This window comes from Amphiprion ocellaris, chromosome 15 (genome assembly GCF_022539595.1).
Source record: "Amphiprion ocellaris isolate individual 3 ecotype Okinawa chromosome 15, ASM2253959v1, whole genome shotgun sequence".
NCBI classification, from domain to species: Eukaryota; Metazoa; Chordata; class Actinopteri; family Pomacentridae; genus Amphiprion; species Amphiprion ocellaris.
Genome location: NC_072780.1, coordinates 17,103,146 through 17,123,442, shown reverse-complemented (window position 1 = coordinate 17,123,442; position 20,297 = coordinate 17,103,146). Strand labels below are relative to the sequence as shown.

At 39.7% G+C, this 20,297-nt stretch overlaps 2 protein-coding genes across 3 annotated transcripts; one reads left to right on the top strand and one right to left on the bottom strand.

The window, feature by feature from the left end:
• Nucleotides 1-1,741: 1,741 nt before the first annotated feature.
• maco1a (macoilin 1a) lies at nt 1,742-15,304 on the bottom strand. Its single transcript, XM_023286182.3, has 11 exons — nt 15,082-15,304; nt 13,961-14,102; nt 13,705-13,831; nt 13,408-13,531; nt 12,629-12,807; nt 9,997-10,537; nt 9,505-9,663; nt 8,431-8,613; nt 8,224-8,344; nt 7,738-7,912; nt 1,742-3,906 (listed from the first exon to the last, which is right to left on the bottom strand). Exons 1-11 carry the CDS (start codon nt 15,159-15,161, stop codon nt 3,704-3,706), a joined length of 2,034 nt encoding a protein of 677 aa, XP_023141950.2. The 5' UTR covers nt 15,162-15,304; the 3' UTR covers nt 1,742-3,703.
• Nucleotides 15,227-20,278, top strand: srfbp1 (serum response factor binding protein 1). Of its 2 annotated transcripts, none has more exons than XM_023286170.3 (3): nt 15,227-15,404; nt 17,168-17,650; nt 17,812-20,278. In XM_023286170.3, exons 1-3 carry the CDS (start codon nt 15,366-15,368, stop codon nt 18,988-18,990), a joined length of 1,701 nt encoding a protein of 566 aa, XP_023141938.3. In that variant the 5' UTR covers nt 15,227-15,365; the 3' UTR covers nt 18,991-20,278. The 2 variants fall into 2 exon arrangements, with proteins under 2 accessions (XP_023141938.3, XP_023141937.2); XM_023286169.3 differs by having other exon boundaries at nt 15,325-15,457.
• The last annotated feature ends 19 nt before the right edge of the window (nt 20,279-20,297 follow it).

The window sequence follows — 20,297 nt, the reverse complement described above, 5'->3', positions numbered from 1 at the left end:
TTAGAAGCATTGCACAGTTATAATGCCATAAATCATATCCAAAGAAAAAATAAAAATTGTATATTTCAAAAATGTTAAAAAAAAAACCAAAAAAAAAACTCAAATTAATACACTACTGTTCAAAAGGCAATTTCCTATTTTCCATGAAAACTCACTTCTATTCATGTGCTAACATAACTGTACAGGGGTTTTCTAATCATCAATTAGCCTTTCAACATCATTGGCTAACACAAAGTAGCATTAGAACACAGGAGTGATGGTTGCTGGAAATGTTCCTCTGTCCCCCTATGTAGATATTCCATTAAAAATCAGCCATTTCCAGCTAGAATAGTCATTTACCACATTAACAATGTCTAGATTGTATTTCTGATTAATTTAATGTTATCTTCATTAAAAAAATGCTTTTCTTTCAAAAATAAGGACATTTCTAAGTCACCCCAAACTTGTGAAGGGTAATGTATGTACAACAGGTGTCACCATTACTGGTGGAACAATTGTGAATCTACATACAATAGACAGGATTAAGGTTATTTATGCTTTTACAGTCTCTGTGAACCAGACGTTGTCCACAATACTCAGCCGTAGAAAGATATTTCACCATGTTGAATGTATCCTCCAACAACCTGCTGACAGCTTCCTCTGCTGTATACCCCTTTGGAGCCTATATTTTATTTATCAAGTATGTTTTATTTTGCTCTCAATCTCTCCGCAGCAACTTCCAGTTCACCTGAAAACTCTCAGAAGTTCTTTTAAGGTGAGTGGTGGTTGCGGCTGAGGCAGCTGGGGCTTCTCAGAGCACAGAATTTCTTGTTTTTAACAGGGTCTGATCTGATGCAATTAATTTTTTTAATGAGATATGGAGAATAAAGTAATTTGGATGAGATATCACGAACTGCAGTTTTTTTCCCCAACTGAACGTGTCAAATAAGACATGTTCAAGCTGAAAATCCAACAATTTTTTTTTTTTTTTTAATGTTTGTCAGTATAGTGAATACATGCCTTTCAAAATCAGACATGGCTTTCTTGCTGATGATAGCTGCCAAATTGTGATAATTAGATTGTCTTGGCCATGAAAAATCAATCACCAATTTAAAAACTTTTCTTTTTTTCATATGTAAATCTGTATTGGAATATGTTTTCTCCTTTCAGGTGCAATATCATTTTGTAAACAGGTCACGTTTTGCGTTATCTTCCTGGAACTGAGCAGCCGAACTGCTGAACATATTTACCTAACATTTATGTCAGTTCACTTCCCTACACGTGCACGCATAAAACCTACAAGACAAAGCAGCTCTGTGGCCTCAAGCCTTCTATAAAAAGGGTTGTTTGTTTACCCTTTAGCAACTCAGTGCAACTTATGTGTATTTTCTGACTAAGAAATAGGTATTTCCATGAAGCATCTGAAGGCAGCATCAAGGCACGCGTCTTCTTTTCTGATTTTATCTTGCAAAGATGAGGTTTTCGGTGCACAATGTAAGCAAAATGTGTTAAGCTGGCTTCAAGGTCTAGGGGTGACAACGAGATAAAACATTTGTTGAAAATGTGCATGAACAGAAAACTGTGCTTCAAATTGTCTCACCAGCTTCCACAGCTGTGTCAACTGCCTTCTGTTTTTTTCCCCAAATTCTGTGGACCACACTACCACCATCTTGTGGTCAGTTTTAGGTTAAAAAAAAAAAACAAAAAACAGTTGGGCCCCTTCCCAGAAAAAGGAAAACTAGTCACACAGATCATGACATGCAGAGTCAACAGCTTGCATTGCCACCAGCAAGACTTTCTTTAATAGTGATGATCAAAGTGAGAAGTGTGACACTGCCACCATCACTTTGAGTAAAGAAAATAAACATGGTGGAACAATGAAAAGATAAAACAAAGCACTTTTTTTTTAAACCTTCTCTTCCTTCTACACAAACTTGTAAAAGCAACTTGAGAACTGATTTCACAACGCCAGAGCGATCCACAAACAATACTTTTTTTTTTTTTTTCAGGTAGGCGACATGACAGCACAACATGGTCAAATGGTTCAGGGGTAACCTTTTCCCAACACAGCACATTCACAGAATCCTTCCTGGTAGAAAATATCAGAAACCAATTGAACATGATGGGAGATATCAAAGAAGTGCCACTCAATAAAAGTCTGTATCAAATAAATAAATGTGTAAATAACACAATCAGTCCAACTGCTTCGTCATGATCAGCCCAGACCCTTGTAAACACAACACCATCTGAATATGTTCTAATGACAAAAAAATAACAGCACTCTTCCGTAAACATTACGCTAGCTACATCGATCAAAGTATGGATGGAAACTGAACATCAACACTTGGCACTTAAGAACTGAAATGAAATGAACAAAGAAAACATTCCTCAGTAAGTTAATGTACATCATTGTAAACAACAAAATGCCAGCTAGACGGCATGATAATAGACAATCAGTTTGGTTGGTGTTTGGCATACCAAGACTGTGCCACTATGAAATGACTTGTACCATGTCCAGTGTTAAGTTTTCCCTTTAAGCCTGCAATAACGTGGTCAATTAGCTGCAACAAGATTGAATGTGTCTGATGTGACACTTAATTGTTTAAGTCTTTGAATACTGACTTGTGAGAGATCTTTACCTCGTACAAACTAAAACCAGAGCTTGAGAGAGAGCAACAGTTTTGAAGCTGATACTTTTAGATCCCAGGATTTGCAAAGTATGTGGTTTCTGCATCTTAAAAAGAGAAACTGCAAGGCACTGTAAAAATCTGCAAATAATGGTAACGACCAGTTACCTCGACATCATTAAATCCGGTGAACAATATGGCCTAACAGGTTCTAATTTGGTCCAGAAGGGAGAGGAAAGGTGTCTGCAGCAAACGAGTGAGCGTCAATGGAACGTTTTGGCAGTGCCAGGTCCAATCTAGCAGTAGTATTCTTAAGGACAAAACTACATCTGCTTCATCCACTTACTGATAATCCTGGAGAATCCATTATTCCAGCATTAGGAGACTAAATTGTATTGGAATATCTGAGGAACACAGCAAACGTTTATCTGTTCAATATCACTATTTTAGAAGAAATGTACATTGTTGTAACTGAACTGAAACATTACAAAACAAACAATCACTGATTTAAATTAATGCTGATATCAAAACATGAACAGTATTACATTCATGTATCTCTCACAGGGCATTACTTTACAGGTGAGCTTCTAAGTCACATCTGAACTAAAAACATGCCTCATATAAACCATCATCAGAAGCCAATTGTTGTCTTTAAATTAAAAACCTTGGGTGTCAGCTTACTACACAAGAAAACATGGCTGTGAGGGGGGGTGTAGACTGTACACCAAAAGAAGACTGACATGACAGCGATGCATGATGGCTCTTCGGTAGACATTTGGCCAACCAGTTCGGTGTTCCTTTCTCCCCCTTCAAACAGATCACGCTGTCTGATGGCTAAATCCCAAAACTCCTAACAACAAACAAAAGAAATCCTATTGTACACAACCCCCTCAAAATAGTAGTTCTCATAATAGAACCAAAATGAAAGAAAATGACAAACAAATACATATACGTATGAAGGGGTTGTGTGCACTGTGTGGTATGTTAGAGTGCAAAAAAAAAGTCAGGGGCTAGTAAACTCAAAAACAACCCAAACCGGAACTGAGAGCAAAAAAAACAAAGAAAAGTTCAGTCTGACAAAAGTGTTGATGTCACAGTCACTTTTTAAGGGGCTGGTAGACTGAGGCGTTGGGGTCCAGGGAGGAGGGACTATTGTCCATGAACTTGGAGGAGTAGTGTGGGGTGACGGGGCTGAGGTTGCTGCCATCTGACGAGTAGGACAAGCTGGGCATCACCGCCATCACCTCTGCTATCTTCTGCTTCAGCTCCGCGATCTCCTGCTCCCTCTGGTGGATCTGGCCTGGATGAGATGAAGGAGACAAAGATGTTCATTTCACAGTGCTAGGGGAAGAAGAAGCAGAAGAGTCGGGGGAACGTTAGTCCAATAGAAAGGAAATCCCTGACAGCTCTACAGGTGCTTTTCTGTTGGTGAGACAATTTCTGACCTTCATGTAAAGGAGGGTACAGAGAAAATTTGACTGTCTAAGTACTTTCAGGTAATGAGAAAATCCTCCATCGGTGCACGCTCGAGCTTTACTCACAATTAGGGCGGCACAATTTCTTGATCTAGCTTTGACATTCTGATGTACACAATATTCAGATTGCAGGAAGCTCAAAGTCCATCCTTCCATTATCTATACGAGTTATTTAAGAGTTATTTGAAACAGAAAAAAAAGAGAAAATTATGTTATTTAAAAAACACAAAGTCTGTTGACTTGCAGGCTTTACATGTTAAAAGGAAAATGACTCAGGAACAGGAGAGGAAAACCTACATGGAAGATTTGGTTGCAAAAACAGAATGCCACAACCGTTGTATGGAAATATTTTGGCTAAAAAAATAATGATGTTGCCCCTCTAAAGAAAGGTACTTTGTTGGCAGAGTCAAGGCAACAGGACTGATCTGTTTGACCATTTAAATTGGCACCACAAAGCTCTGTGTGAAAAGTGCAAAGGCAAACCTGAAAGCCATCCAAAGCAAATAACTGTTCTGGATGTCTTTGCCAGAGTTAGAGAAAGGTTTATATAACAGAGAGACATCCATGATAACCTTTCAACCCGTGTAAGACATGATACAGATTAACACTGCTATCAAAGGGGGTTTGAAAAACATAATGTGACTGCTTGACAAGCAGTATGTAAACTGTCATGCACTTATTTTCCTGAAGTTGTCATCACAGAGTTTAGTGAAAAATGGAAGGCACATGTTGAAACAGAGCTGTCACAAGTGGAACATTATGCAGCTACAACAGATTTGTGCTCCAGTAAGACAAAGGTGCTCTACATCAGTCTGGCCGTCTACTTTATTAGTTTGTAAGTTACTGTTTCCTAACTAAAGTACTGGGAATTAGAGAAGTGTTGGCTGCACGTCTTGATCAGAGTGCATCAAGTGCATCTTGAATTTGGAAAGTTATACCCATGCTGTATAAACTGAGCAGGTTTTACATATCACAATATATATAGCAAAAACTATTGCAATAAAAATGGGATTATTTTCCATTTCCACTGTGTTTATTTCCTAATTAAAACCAAGATAGTTTTCATGACAGCACTGATTTGCTACATCGCCCACAATAGGCTAACACATTCAAAGACGTGAAAGGGGCTTCAACGACTTGCTGTAACCCTGTATTTAGCCATACTTAGTCAGATTAGTGTCATTAAATGTTGGCTGATTTAATTATTAGTCATTCTTGCTTGTAACTTACAGAAGGATGCACAGATATCACTGGATTACTTAGATAATGAAGAAAACTTTGCAGGCATGTTCTGATGTCTTATTTTTTTATGGTTTTCTTACGAGTGTTTATTTGTGGTTGTTTTCTTTCTGTTTTGGTTCTGTTTTGAGTGTCTTGTCCAAATGCAGCTTGAGTTACCTATTAACAAGCTAATGAGGCTAGTATTAGCTAACCTACTAGTATAGAGTGGTATAAGATGACTCTTATGCTGTTAACGCATCAGGGGTTTTCCTGCATGGGGGAATTTTGGGGCCTCTAGAGAGGTTTCTGTCGGACACAAAGGAAACTCACTAGTATAAAAATGATAAGATTTATGAGTTTAAAAGAAAAAAAAGAGAGAGGATGAGATAAGAAAATCCCCCACACATTACAGACTTTTCCCAGGGCTGACATTCTGACAAGTCATAGCAAGGAGAGAGCACAGGTGTAATTAATAACATAAGTAAGGACCACATTCCATTTGTGCTCACAGTGACTTTCTGGGACATTTACTGGAGCTGATCCATCATTAAAAGGGATTAGTTTCACCTGGGCCTCTCCTGTTATGACAAGTCAAAACCTCTTCTGGCAGAATTACAAAACTGGAAGAAGTGCACTACACTGATGCAGAGTCAGCAGTTGACAGCAACAAGCCAATAAGTGGGTGTAATGCGTTACAGCACCGGATGCTACATGACATTTACTTAAGCAGCAATTGTCAAATCAACCTTATCCTCTAATACTATTCACATATTCCTCTGCAGTGATTTCATATACTGCAATGTCTGAGTTTGTGAAGTATGGCGATTGAGATGAGATGGGAAGATGCATAATTAATACTGAAGTTTTACAATATGCTATAATGCACTATTATAAGGGGTTCTTCCATTATCGGCCTGGCTTATCTGATATTCAATAATTTCACGATTATTACTCCGCTAAGTAACAGCAGAGTCATGTGACGATCGACATATGTTTGTCCATCTGTCTGTCTGCCTGTTAGCACCATTACTCAAAGGCGGACTGACGGATTTGGATGAAGTTTTCAGGAAAGGTCAGAAATGACACAAGGACCCAACTGATTAGATTTTGGCAATGTGGCCTATAGTCAGGATCCACGGATTTGTTAAAGATTTCTGTATCATTGCGAGATAGCGGCACGGTGTCACTGTAACTACGACTACAAGTGAACGCTACATCAGTGCCTGCTGATGATCACATGATTGTGATCCTACTACAAATTGACTGCTGCAGACTTATCCGTTGGAAATGATACAAGGAACAATTGACTAAATTGTGGGGGTGTTTCCAACTTCCATCAATTCCCGTCACCCACTAAATATTTAGGTCATGCCATACGTACATAACGTACACATGCATAACACACACCTGTGCTCAGCGCAAGGTCATTTTCTTTGTGGGTACATCTCTATTGAATGGCCACATTCTATGTTGCTGTGATTTCTGTCACAATTTTTAAAAACATTTCTGCCATTGGAAATGATACAACTGAGCAGCCTTGGCAGAGTACTGCGCTCTCTGAGTGCTTTTCTTGTTGGTATTGTGATTGTTTAAAAACCCCTAATGAGTTTACCTTTTGAGCACAGGCAACTTGCACATTGTTTTAACAGAACCTAGTAACAACAGCATGAAAGAAAAATTATAATTATCATAATAACATGGCACTATCATGAATGGGTCATACGTTTTAAAAACACTGACTGGGGGAAACACCCTGTAATTTTTATAATTGACATTTGATAGCTGCAGCTACTTTCACTGCATTGGTTTTAATTGTAAACAGAAAAGCAAACAAACCAGCAGACGTGATCCATATTAAAATCATTTGAATATGGTGTGTAAAAGCAATGAACAGTAACCACAGGATTCCCACGAGACCATGGCAATGGTACAAAGCAGTCAATTTGGGGAAAAAGCTATTCTGTGATGTGGCAAGCAAGCTATGAAGTAGTTACACACACTGCTGTAGTACAGGCTGTGTGGTGTTGTGGTATTGGTTCTGGTTTATTGATTCTACTTTGAAAAAACTAAGATAAGTCTCTGTAGCCACGAGGTTACAGTTGATTAGAGTACAAGGTTGGGAACTGCTATGCCTGGGTATTAGATTACAAGTGGTTACGCTCTAGTGTGGTTTCAACTACAAAATCATTTTGTTGCCTTTTTAGTCTTTTGTCACTTGATCACACAGAGAGACGATCTCAGCTTTAATTTGTTTAAGATCTTATTCAACAGCCCTCTAGTCATTTTCTTAGGATTTCATCTATTTCAAAAGATTTTTTCACTCATGCTTTATTCAAGAGCTTGGAATCAAAGGCAATGACTAGAAAACTTGAATGTTTTGAGAGTGACTAACAGTAATAAGAGTAAATTTCTGCATCCCTGCAGCCACCATCTACCTTGCGCTATCTCTAGCTGCCTCTTGGCATCCCCCAGTGCAGAGAAAAGGTCCAGTTTGATCCTGGTCTCAGCGCTGAGGCTGTTCTCCAGGTGCTGGGTCTTCTCCTGCATGGCTGACAGCGCTGACATCAACACCTCTGTGTCCTTCTCATTCTCTTTATACTTGCGCAGCTCCTTTGGGTGAAGGGAAAAAAAGAAATGCAGAAAGGAAAATGAGACAAAGATGGTTACATGAGAACACATTTTAGTTTCTGTGTATATTTTACAGTCACTAACAACTATTGTGTTTGCATTTTCAAACATTTTGTAGTGACATTTTAGGCAACTGGATGTCAAAGGGGTCTCTTTGTTTAATTACATCAATTACCCAAAGTAAATGGCACATCATTTGTTTAAGGGATTACATTTGTTGTTTTTGTTGCTGGAATACTGCAGAAGCTTATTTTTTAAACTACAAAGTCACATTCAAAGCGCAGTAGTCTCACCTGACACTTGCCCTCCAGATCCCGAATCTGTTCCTCCTTAAGTTTCATGTCCATGCTGAGCTTCTTACACTCGGTCTCCAGCTCTCTGATACGACCACGCAGAGAATCAGTAGACTCCACCCTTTTGGACAGAAGACAAGCTTTTCTAATAGTGGAAAAAACTGAAATGGCCCAGCGTCGACATGGAGAAGGAACAAAGACTGGTACCTAGTGGCAGCTGCTAAAGCTACGGCTCTGGCAGCAGTGGCCTCCTCCATCTTCTTTCTCTTCCTCTCCTCAGCCAGCTGTTTTTCAACCAGAGCCCTTGCCTCCTGCTCAGCCTTTAGCCTCTTCTCCAGCTGGGAGATGGCCTGCTTATCCTTCTGCTTGGCCTGGACGGCACTGTGTAGCCTAAAGTACAGAGAAGAATACACCCATCAGCCACAAGATTAAAATCGCCTGGCAAGCAGTGTGGTAGATGATCTCTAACACTGTTTAGGTAGGTGGTACATGTTAAAGTCATATCCACGATTCCAGGATCAAAGGTTTACCAGATGATCCTCACACAAACTTTGCAGGCTCGTCTCCTACCCACAATGCATCCTGCTCCTATGTCTTCCCAGGTAAATAACACACGTGCACCTAGCTGTCCACACTGACACTCTGACTGATTTGCAAGTACACTGCCCCTCACACACCAAGCAGACACCTTTCTATAAGAGCAGCATAAAGGTTTTTTGAGTTTGAGGACCCTTGGGTGCCTGTGACCCTGTCGTCGGTTTACAAATTGTCCCTTTTTGACAATTTTGGTTACTAACCATTGCATACTAGGGGACATATTGGGGGTAACCCCATACTACAGGTTGTTTTGAAGATGCCCTGACCTACTCATCTAGGCATCATAGTCAGGCTTTTGTCAAAATTACTCAGATCTTTATGCTACATCTAAATGATGTAGTGTAAAATAAAGCCTACTTACTGGTGTGATTTGGGGGAATGGAGTTTAAATACACAGGCATTTTACCAGGCTAGGAGGTTCGAATTAAATGCTCTATCAATCTACATTATAGCAACTGAAGGCATTTATGGAGCCTAGCCCCAAGTTCTTCAAACTTGTCCCCGATCTTTAGAGAAATGTAAATCTAAATCACTGGAAAAGCCTTTTAATAGCTTTCACCTGTCATAAAGGAAGATAACATGAAATAAAATGCTCCGCCTGTTTTGCTACATTTGAGTTTTCGCGACTAAAGCTAGAACGGGATGAGTGTCTATACCGTATCCTATAAGTACAAATGCACCCACTTGTTCTGCAGCAGCTCATTGTCCTGGCGCAGCTGGCCCAGCTCAGAGCGAAGGCTGCGGTCTTGGCTGCTCAGAGACGAAAGCTGACTCCGCAGCTCTGACTCCAACTGCCTGTTGGCCTGAAGATCTGCCTTCAGACGCTTCACATCCTGCTCCAGCCTTTGAGAAAAGAGAGCACAACACTTGCAAACATGTTTCCTGTAATGACTCTTGCTATTCTAATATAGAAGGTCAAGCAACAATTACTTTAGAAATATCAGCGTTGGAATATGAATTCAATCTTGCCTGCTCTTGCCTACTGATCAGGTACATTTGATACAGACCTAGAAACCATGTTTGATTATTAACCTGGTACGGGTCAGTATCCTTCAATCCAGAGTCATTTCAATGCAGAACAGTGAAACTGATGCTGGATGGGATTATGAAATGCACCAACAAGATGTGTTGTACCAAAGAACAGATGTTGTAACATCATGACAGTGTGCCTCTTACCGCACTAGAGCGTCTGGCTTGCCCAGCTGGTTATTGGGGATGCCGTTCTCCACCGGATCCTTCTGGGCCTTCCCCGTACCCTTCTGCTTCTTCTCATTCTTATTGGTTGAGGAGCCTGGTGGCACACTGCCGTTTGCAGAACTGTGATTCCGTGGAGATGAATTGTTGTTGCCCCCACCTCCGCTGGCATTTTTGAAGTTCTTTGTCGTTCCCCCCATTTCCTCTTTAGAAGTAGTGTGTGTGTTGGTATCGGCGTGTGTGTTTTCACCTGCCAGGTCGTTATTCAGTCTCTTTGCCCCAGCGTAGTTCTCAATATACTCTGCCTCCTGTAGTTTGGAGTCCAGTGCGTGTATAATACTGTTGTTATTGATTCCAATTGTGTTTTGTTTTTTGCCTTCCCGCTCTTTTGCAGTACTGTCCTTCCCTTTTTCCCGGTATTCCAGTTCTGGTAATGGGACTGAGGTGCTTTTCTTTCCAGGAGGTGCTCCATTTTGGGATACTACTGTAGGTTCTACCTCCGAGATCCCTTTAGCTAAGGCAGCTGGACAAAAGCAAGTGTATGGCACATTAGAAGACAAATAACAACATACTAGACAGACTTCACATATTTAGCCATAAATAGAGATTAAATGATGACCTTGATTGGCTGACACAAAACACAGAAAATCTCTGACATCTATAAACAGCCTCAGGGCAGCAGGAGGCTGCAGAGCCCTTTTGTGCACTCTATTAACTTCAAACTAGTTAGACAAACTAATCTGAGGGTGCTTTTATATTAAACCTGATAGGTAGGACCAAATCTGGTACATTTTCTTGTTTGATTCAGGTTGATTAAGCAAGTGACAGTTGTCAATGGAATTGTAGTATCGAAAAATCTGTGTCAAGCTGAAAGTAAAGTGGGGGACCAGATCTGAATCTAGGCTGATTTGTGGTTTGGAAGTAAAGAAGAGCAATCTATACATTATTTGAGCATGGGTTCAAAAGATTCTAATAAACATTGTGTATAAACAGCGTGTAGCTTAATTCACATCAGCACGAGTGCAGCAATTATTTTTCATTGCATTTAGTAAAAAAGTCAAAATGAGTTATAAAGGGTGTGTGCTCAGCCTGTGCCATAGTTCATGCATTTAGCATTTTAACAGTGTAATGTAGTGTATTTTAGTGGCACTATAACTATCTTGTGCTCAGCACTATTTGTGACTTTAGAATTCCACTTGCAGTGTTGAAATCAATCAACAAGTCAATAAAAAACTGACTTTTAAATATTTCATTATTTGATTACACATTTAACTTGAAGGAAGTTTTTTTACAAAAACGCAAAACACTTCCCTGGATCAACTTTTAAATGTGAGGCTTTAATGCCTTTCTTTGTCTTATGTGAGTAAAAATAGGATCTCTTCAGAGTTTAGAATTTTTGTGTTATGCAAATGTGTATAGGACACATTGGAATAGTGTTGTGATCCAGCAACTTTGATCATTTCCCATTAACAGAGCCAGAGCTGTGAACTATTCATATTCAATGAATTTGACAAAAATGTACTGGATTAGAAATGCTGAATTCACCTTTAATGCTCATATGATACGTTATATATATAAGTTGTTTTATGATTAATTGCTTGTGATGCTAGGACTTGCAGAGACACACAAGGTTTGATAAAATGCAGCAAGTCATGCTGTCAATCACACCATTTGATTTACACATACGTCAACCCTTTATAATACCCATTTGTATTACCCAATGAAAAAAATCCTAGAAAATCTGTAGGATCTATAAATGGCAGCAAAATGTATTAGATGCTGACACAAAAAATTATGTTTAACTGTGTCATTGCACAGGGAAAAAATGAAGACTACGCACACTGCACAGTTTGTGTGAGGCATCAAGATGGAAGCATTAAGTGTGTATGATCCAAAGTAAAATTTGAAATTGAAATTGCACCAGAGGAATAAGCATCGGAAGGAGAATCAGCCACAGATGATGATGTTTGCATGTCCCAAATCCGATGCCCTGACAAATGCGGTGAGGACTGAAGGTATGCTTTGAAACTTAATAGGACAACACAATCTGCTGATGGATGCAGCAGCAACATTGACGAACTTTTACCAGACATATGTTAGTGCTAATTATTTTCACAATAAGATTTTATGTTCATGTCAATAAGTTATTAAAATAGTGAGAAATCTGTATAATTTACGTGATTCTGTATGTGGTGACATGCTTGCATATGGACTTGTGATAATGAATATAATACCTGTCAGGCCATAAGGCTTCATGTCTACAGTCCTTGGTTCACTTGTAAAGGTGAGTGTTTGAAGTCCACAGTGTTTTTTGTTTTTAGTGATCTACACCAAACTACAGGTGTGAAAACACCCTTTAAACTGAGTTATAGAAATGCATACCTAACCTCTGTATCACTACGTGCGCTGGAGATTAAATTACCCAGCAAATGCACATGACAGTACAAGTCACTTAATCAAGTTATATATACATGCTGTCCTACTGACAGCAAACATCCTTGTCATCCTGTCCATGAGCATCCTGACATTTCTTATTGCTTGGTCATTCTGCAGAATGTCCGTTGTGCTTTAATTCCATTCTAGTGGTAAGCATTTAATACAATTCACAACTCACCCTCTTCAGCCTCCCTCTCTTGTCTTTGTAGCATCTGTTGCTCTGGCGGTAAAGCCTGCTGTAGAAGCTGCATGTAGAACTCGTTTTCCTTTTGCACTTCCTTCTGTTTTCTCAGTCGCATCTTGTAGCTAACGTAGCTTTTGAAGCCAAAGCCTAGAGTCACCACTGGATAGCCGATACTAGAATGGGGGAGAAATTCAGATAGTAAAGACATTGTGATTTGCTTTGCAATATATATTTTTAAAGCTCTACCACTGTCACGTATTCAATGTGTAATAAATTTGAGACATGATAGAGCATTAACACATGAGGCATCATCAAGAGTGAGATTTTAACACAAGGACAGCACTATGAATTGGTTAAACATGCTAGTTTTACCCTGTGGAAGATGTGCTGTTAAATAATAAGACTGGGCTTATGTCAGACGAACCACAGCATGCGTGATGAACCACGTATATATTGATCTATAGGCAGCATAATCAACCCCTAAAAGTTTCAATCTGCTTATGTTAAATAAAACTGACTTACAGAATCAGTCTCCTTATTTAATAGGCCCAACTCGTCTGTCCAAAATGACAGCCTTTGCAGTTAATTGTGTTGTGTCAAGTTGCAATTTGGATTTAAAAGCAATAATTGTTCAGCCATGTTGTGTGTGTACAACTGTGTTTAAGAAATAACATTGAAAGAAACAGCTTTCTAATGATGGATTTCACAATTTGAAAAAAAAAAAAAAAGACTTAAAGGGCAGTGACAAAATAAATATGACAATTGATTTTTACCAGTGAGCAGCGAAGGGGCGACACAGGTCTACATGAAAGTTCTTCAGATCTTTGAACCGTATGGCAGCTTCGATGTACACAAACAGAATCCACAGCGATACAGTAGGTAGACAGACTCCTCTCTCTGTGTGAAAGCAGGAGACAAGGAAAAATAAAATATAATCACCACGCTTGGGTGTAGCACTTAAAAGACTTGGCAGCTATGAATTTCTTGTGCACCAAGTCTTTGAGGTGAGTATGGCTGTTTGGCTGCCAGAGGAAAAAAGAAAATAGAATTCACAGAAAACTAGGACTAACCTGTGTGCCAGACATACTGGACCCATACGTAGGTGCTGGCAGCAAAGAACAGCCATTGGACGGGGATGAAAAGGAGGCATATGATGTCTGATGTAAACGCCACACATACGAAGAAAACAGAAAACGCCTAGGTGTGGAGAAAAAAAGAGATACAGAGTTAAATAGTCAATGTTTGCTACTCCACGCCACTTTCAGTGTGAGTTAACACCAAATGGAAGGAGAGAGTGGTAACAGAGTCATACAAACAGGCTCTTACCAGCCCCTGATATCTGAAGGAGTCGTAGACACTTCTGATAAATAGCCAGAAGGGCCACAGGTACTCAAACCTGAACTCCAGCACAAAGTCGGCCAGCAGAACTAACACCCACACTACCAGGAACTTCAGGTACAGGAACGTACTGTGGAGACATGACAGCGACCAAAATATGGAATAAATTGTTAAACACAGACACAGGAAAATGAGATAACGAGGCGCTGCTAGACATGGATTATGGTGGATTAAGGTGGTTTAACAACAAGCATCTGTACATAAGGTTTATACAACAGTCTCATGTGTTTATAAGAACCACATTTCCAGTGAGACAGCATTAAATCTAGATTTTTAAGGCAGATAAATACTGATGTAGCAGTGGGACATGAAGGCAAATAGACATTACTAATAGCATCAGTGTGCCTGTAATGTCAGAGATGCATAACAATGTTTAAAACATGAAAATAAGTTTTAGGGAGAGGGGTAAAGAGAGCAAGTATGTATATCTGGTCATGTCTGGACATGTTAGCTACTTAAAGCACAGCTGGTTTCTTTATCTGCTTTGCCATGAGTTAAACTGCAGGAGAGGGCTTGTTATTTCCATATTGCAACATTTTCACTAATGTGTACCTTTACATGCTCGTGTACTTTAGTGGTAATTGTTATATCGACTGGTTTAAATTTAGCCCAGTGGCAGACAAAGCGCAGGTGAGAACCCATCGACGGACTTCAAATCGAGCGCCCCTGACATTGCTGTTGTCATGTCGAGCTCCAACAATGATTTTTCTCACAACTTCACGCTTTTTTATCATTTTTAGCTTAAAAAATGTCCACCGAATGTAATTCAAACCTTAGACCCGCAGAGTAGCATTGACACCAGTCATTTACATTCAAGCACAATTCGAATTTAACCACCTAGCTACAGACAAACGGTGTCTGAGATGCCACACTAACGTTAAGCTAGGCCTATGATTGTGACAATATACGGGCATGTTCATTCAGCTCTGAATGTAGCTTAAAACCAAAGCGTGCTTAAAATGAATGTAGCTGAGCCTGGCAGCCCCGTCTTGACATACGCAGAGGCGCCATTGTTATACAATAACGTCCCTCCAGCCCCTTTTTTGTACCTGCTATATATACCCTCGGTGATTCGGTTCCGTTTTAACGGCCGTCGGAGTTTGCTGCAGTCCGCATTGCGCCGCTTCATCCTCCCCCTGTTGATTCACTTGAGATATCGGTCGGGTAGCTGTAACAGGAAATGTCATTCGCTCATCCTAATATTCACACTTCTTCAATTATCCACCATTGTTGTTGTTTTATGCACATGAAACAAAGAAATAAATAAAAACAGTCCGCGGAAGGCCCTCCCCTTTTCACGACACGCTGCGTTGCCTGACGAACGTCTGACGTCATGCCGCTGTCGACGGCGTACAAAACATGGCTGCTCCCCGTGAGTAGAGACGTTTCTCTTAATTTCAGAACTTTAAAAATCATTTCTGGACGGTAAGTGTGACAATAACATGCTACAGTGATTTTATTTAGTTTTTATCGGCGTTGTTTGTTATGTTAACGCTACTTGGGCGTAAAACAAGTGCATGTATACCTCCTCCTACATGGTAAAACTTGCCCATGCTTATTGAACCACGTTTGTTTTGGCAGTCTTGGTCGGGTGTTTCAAATTGCTGCTTTCTAGGCAGAAATGTGGTTTACCTAAGTGCACTTAGCTGCGACACTGCCATATAAAAGAGTACTAAAGCGATTTTCATTGTTTTTTGTTTTTCTGTAACAGTGACAATAAAGATCTGTTCTAAAATATTGTATAATTTCAATAAGGCAGTAGATGAGGGCCACAAATGTGTTTTGTGGAGTTTTGAAATGGAGAAATGCAGCAGAAGTTTAACTGGTATTACCATGTTACAGTTGAAATGTGGACTATAGGTGACTGCGGCGAAGCCTGTTCAAAACACCACAAAAGTCGGTACACCGTTTGCAAAATATTCTTATCGACAGTATTAACTTGATTTGTGTCACACAAATGGGATCTTACACGTTATGGACTCAGTCTTTAGATTTTAACCCAGTACTTAGATTTGAATCATTTTCAAGTTATATGTGAGCAAGTAATATAAAATGTGAGACACTGCTCTTGACAAAGTAAGGTCATCCTCTCTTTCTATGCTTAACCTATGTACCACAATATTACCACAGTTGAGGGCAGGTACCTCTCAAACTATGTGCCTCAGAATTAGTCTAATTTCTTACATAGTGAGAAATGCGAGAAACAACCTACAGCTAATTTCATACATGGGATATGAAATATTGCTGCTTCATCAGTCGGGTAAAGTGACGGAGTTCTGTTATTCAGACGTAGGTCAGTTTTACATAAATATTCGTAATGGCTTCATTCAGACATACCAGCTACAGTAATGGAGAGAGAGTCATGGTATGCATGTCATTTTTATCATACATATGAGACTGGACAGTACATCAAGTGATGTAGAATGCACTAATAAAGAAAAGACTAAATCTAAACTAATAGTAGCTTATTAAACCAGAACCATGATTTAGAATTTCTTAAACTGCGAAAATTCTGTCCTTGTGGGGTGATAATTGCACTACTATTTTAGCTACGACAAAATAAAAATATCCTGAGAGCTATGAGCTCAGGACTCAACCTAAGGATGTAATAAGTATTTCAACTGTAGCTGATAAACTGTGATTAAAAGTGCAGAATCTGAGTTCTTTTTGACACCACATATTTGTAGTAAAACAACAGCTTATTGACACTGACCACGTTTTAGCTGATGAACTGTGATCTCACAAAGCTCTTTGTGAATGTTTACTGAGGTAAATGAGTCCTTTTAAGCTTCAGATTTTCTTCAAGCCAGATCTGGCACTTTGTTTGTTCTGTTAATCGATGTTGGCTAGTTTGAATAAGACATGCAGATCTACTCAGTGTACCTACAATGCAGTCTAAAGCTGCTTGTACTGCATGTCAGTATAGTAATACCATAATTCAGTGTAACTTCCCATTCACAAAATGCTTTACAAACATCTGTGTATTACTGTATTTCATTTAGAAACAATAATGTCAGAACAAAGTGAGTTTAGGTCTCCCATTCTCATATTATCTCTGTGTGTGTGTGTGTGTGTGTGTACAGTTGTTGCCACTGTTACATTCGTCATTCCAATGTGCCCTTCTTTTTTAAACAGATGATGTGTAACAAGGACGACAAAATAGAGAAAATGGTGCCATCTACTGAGGAAGAAGAGAAGGAGAAGGAAAACACAACGGAAGAGAGAAAAGAAGACAAGGAAGAAGGTAAAGAGGCAGAAGAAAAAGGAAAAGATGATGATGAAGGTGACAATAATGGAGATGATGATGAGGAAGAGGAAAGTAGCAATGATAAAGAAGAGAGAGAAAAAGTAGCACCACAAGCCACACATAAAACAAATCCATCACCAGTTCAATCTGAAAAGAAAAAGTCATCTGATGTCCTGAACCTCAACAATGAGGTGGTGAAGATGAGGAAGGAGGTGAAGAGGGTGAGGGTTTTGATCATCAGGAAAATGATACGTCAGATTGCTGCGCTGAAGAAGCAAAAGGGGAAGGAGACAGAAATTGAAAGAAATCAAAGGAGAGCAGCAAGGTTGCTGGAGGAGGTCCACACCATGAAGAACCTTTTACCAGACCTGGTACGTTTCTGTTTCCAGCTCTAAAAATTGAAGAGAAACTTATCATTTCTGTAAAGCTTTTAAAATGAAATTGGTGAAAAAGCTACTTAGGATATATTTGCCCTTAATTTTTAAACTGTAAAGCATTTCATTGTACAGATGCATTATTTTCCCATTGGCAGGTGACCAAGACAGCTTTGCAGAAGAATCTCAACTTTGAAGAGGTGTGCAAAAACCCCAAGTCTACTATTTCTGACCGAGCTATTGCACGCATCGCCACCCACCCTCAGTTCAACAAGAAGATTGAGGACATTAAAGCTGCTGTGAAAGCCTTCAAGGAGGAGCGGATGAAGGGTGGGAAGCAGGGAAGAAAGGAAAAGATGCAAAATCAACCACCAACTGTTGCCAAAGCTGAAAAAGAAATAGAGAAAAAATGGGACTCAGCTGGTCCTGCTGATATTCAAATTCAAAAGATGCCAGAATTTAAGAGTGCAAGACCAGAGGCAGTAAAAAGTAGTAATGTAAAGGACATTGTGAAAAATAAACCTCAAAGTAAAGCTGCAGAAAAGAAACCCAACATTAAGCCTGCCCCTGTGGTGCTCCAAAAACAAACGGACGATGAAGAGAGTGACTTTGAGTCGTCAGATGATGAAGAGAAGGAGTACTTTGATGACAGCACAGAGGAACGTTTCCAAAAGCAATCCTCCCAGTCAGAGGAGAGCGACGATGATGACGACTTCTTTGTAGGGAAAGTGAGTAAATTCAAGAAGAAGAAGGAAAAACAGAAAAACACAGAAGGAGAGGAGAAAATAGACAAGAGATCTGAAGTGACAAAGGACTCGGTAGACAATGTGAAATCTAAAGACAAGCTCCAGAGTGAGCTTGATGAGCTTGAGTCTAGGCTGAAGTCTAAAGCCCCCGGCCTACAGTCTGTCTTCTGTTCTTCCCTGGCTGGGGCTAAGGCTGGTAGGGGTGGAGGTACTGGCAGAGGGAGAGGTGGGGATAAATTTAGGGAGCAAGGGAAACCAAAAGGTGGCAGTGGTTTGAATAGAGATTTTAGTAAGCAATCCAAGTTCCAAAAGCATGAGAAAGGTACAGAAAATAATTCAGGGTCCAAGTATAGCAAGCCTTGTCCTGAAGACGGCGAGGCGAGGGGCTTTGCTTCTGCTGGCAGAGGGAGGGGGCGAGGCAGAGGTGATGCTTTAAGGCAAAAGAGTCACAGAGGTGGAGGAGGCTTTGCTCACCAGCCACCACAGCAGGCACTGCATCCATCCTGGGAGGCCAGTAAGAAAAGGAAGGAACAGCAAGGACAAATCCTGGCCTTCCAGGGGAAGAAGATCAAGTTTGATGATGATGATTGAAATTATTTTTTGTTTACCTTTTGATTGAGTGTCTTATGCTTTATATTTGGATAATTCGTGTCATCTTACACCATAGTAACTTATAAAGGTCATCACTTATCACTCACCAGTGGTGATCGCAGTATAGTTCAGCCCAGGTTCTCAATATAGGAGTTTTCCGTAGATTTATGTCCATTTCAGTCCTTCCAACAATCAAATAAATCTGCTTGGGGATCTTTGTAAACTGATGTTTGGTAGATTAACTGGTAATGTGGAGGATTATAGATCCAGTCTGAAACCTCCCAAACTGCTTACAGACTCATCAGAGCCGCCCTGATAATATCCAACATGTTTGACATTTAGGAGCAAAAAATCTGGATTGTTACAATTATAATCACTACATGAACTGTGAACCCCGTTACCAAGCAACACAAAACATCCTAGCGCTTGAGGCTAACGTTAGCTACAGATCATAAAGCTAACTATTAAAATGTCACTCCTCCTTCTCATTGAAATTCGACAAACTGTGTTATCAGCGATTTCAAAATCATATTCTTTTTAGCTTTCTGCTTTTGTGTTTGTTTTTTAATAACTGCACAGTATTTTTAGCTTTACAGCCACTTGTTGCTTGATGTTGTGCACATCTGTTTCTTGATGTGGTCATGTGAGGTAGCGCACTGCTCCCTCTGGCTTGATTATCTTGTAGCATGTGATGCGCCATAATTTTCAAACCCTGTAGAATGTGCACGTCTGAAATTAGAAAATATCTTTGAAGTTTGTCCTTATGTTTTGTGACACAGCCTGGTTTCATAATCTCGTAGGATTTTAAAGGTCCTGTAGTGTGAACCTGGCCTCAGTGAGGACGGGTTGTATGGTGTAAAGTGCTTTTTCATCCCGGTTAAAGACACCAAACCCTGATGTTTCAGTCTAAAACATTCACAAAAATATGTTGTTAGCAGATTATTTCCAAATGTGATGCTTAGCTGTGCCACAACAGTTTAAGAAACAAGTAATTTGTAAAGATGTGCTCTAGTAATGTTACAAATTTGTAAGTGGGGGTTTGGAAAGAATCATTGTTTTCCTCTTTGTGTTTTTAAACCTGTACACAGCTCTTTCCTCCTTACAGTTGTGCTAGATTGAAATAGCCCATGTATATTTATGATTCCAATGATGGTAAATGATGTTTTGTTGCTTTGTATCTCTTGTGAAACTAATATAATGTTATACATACAGACATCCACTGCAGCTAAACCTTAAGGTCTTCTTCTTGTTGGTCGCCCATAATTAAATGATTTAATATTACAAAGTTTATACTTGCAGGTGCAGAT

What these genes read in the sequence shown, in the direction of transcription:
- srfbp1 (XM_023286170.3), top strand. Translation starts at nt 15,366, where the DNA reads ATGCCGCTGTCGACGGCGTACAAAACATGGCTGCTCCCC. An exon ending in ACAAAACATGGCTGCTCCCC is followed by an intron (nt 15,405 to 17,167) that starts GTGAGTAGAGAC and finishes TTTTTTAAACAG; the next exon opens with ATGATGTGTAACAAGGACGA. An exon ending in AGAACCTTTTACCAGACCTG is followed by an intron (nt 17,651 to 17,811) that starts GTACGTTTCTGT and finishes TCCCATTGGCAG; the next exon opens with GTGACCAAGACAGCTTTGCA.
- maco1a (XM_023286182.3), bottom strand. Translation starts at nt 15,161, where the DNA reads ATGAAGCGGCGCAATGCGGACTGCAGCAAACTCCGACGGCCGTTAAAA. An exon ending in CCAGTATGTCTGGCACACAG is followed by an intron (nt 13,532 to 13,704) that starts GTTAGTCCTAGT and finishes GCTTTCACACAG; the next exon opens with AGAGAGGAGTCTGTCTACCT. An exon ending in AATGAGCTGCTGCAGAACAA is followed by an intron (nt 8,614 to 9,504) that starts GTGGGTGCATTT and finishes TCTGTACTTTAG; the next exon opens with GCTACACAGTGCCGTCCAGG.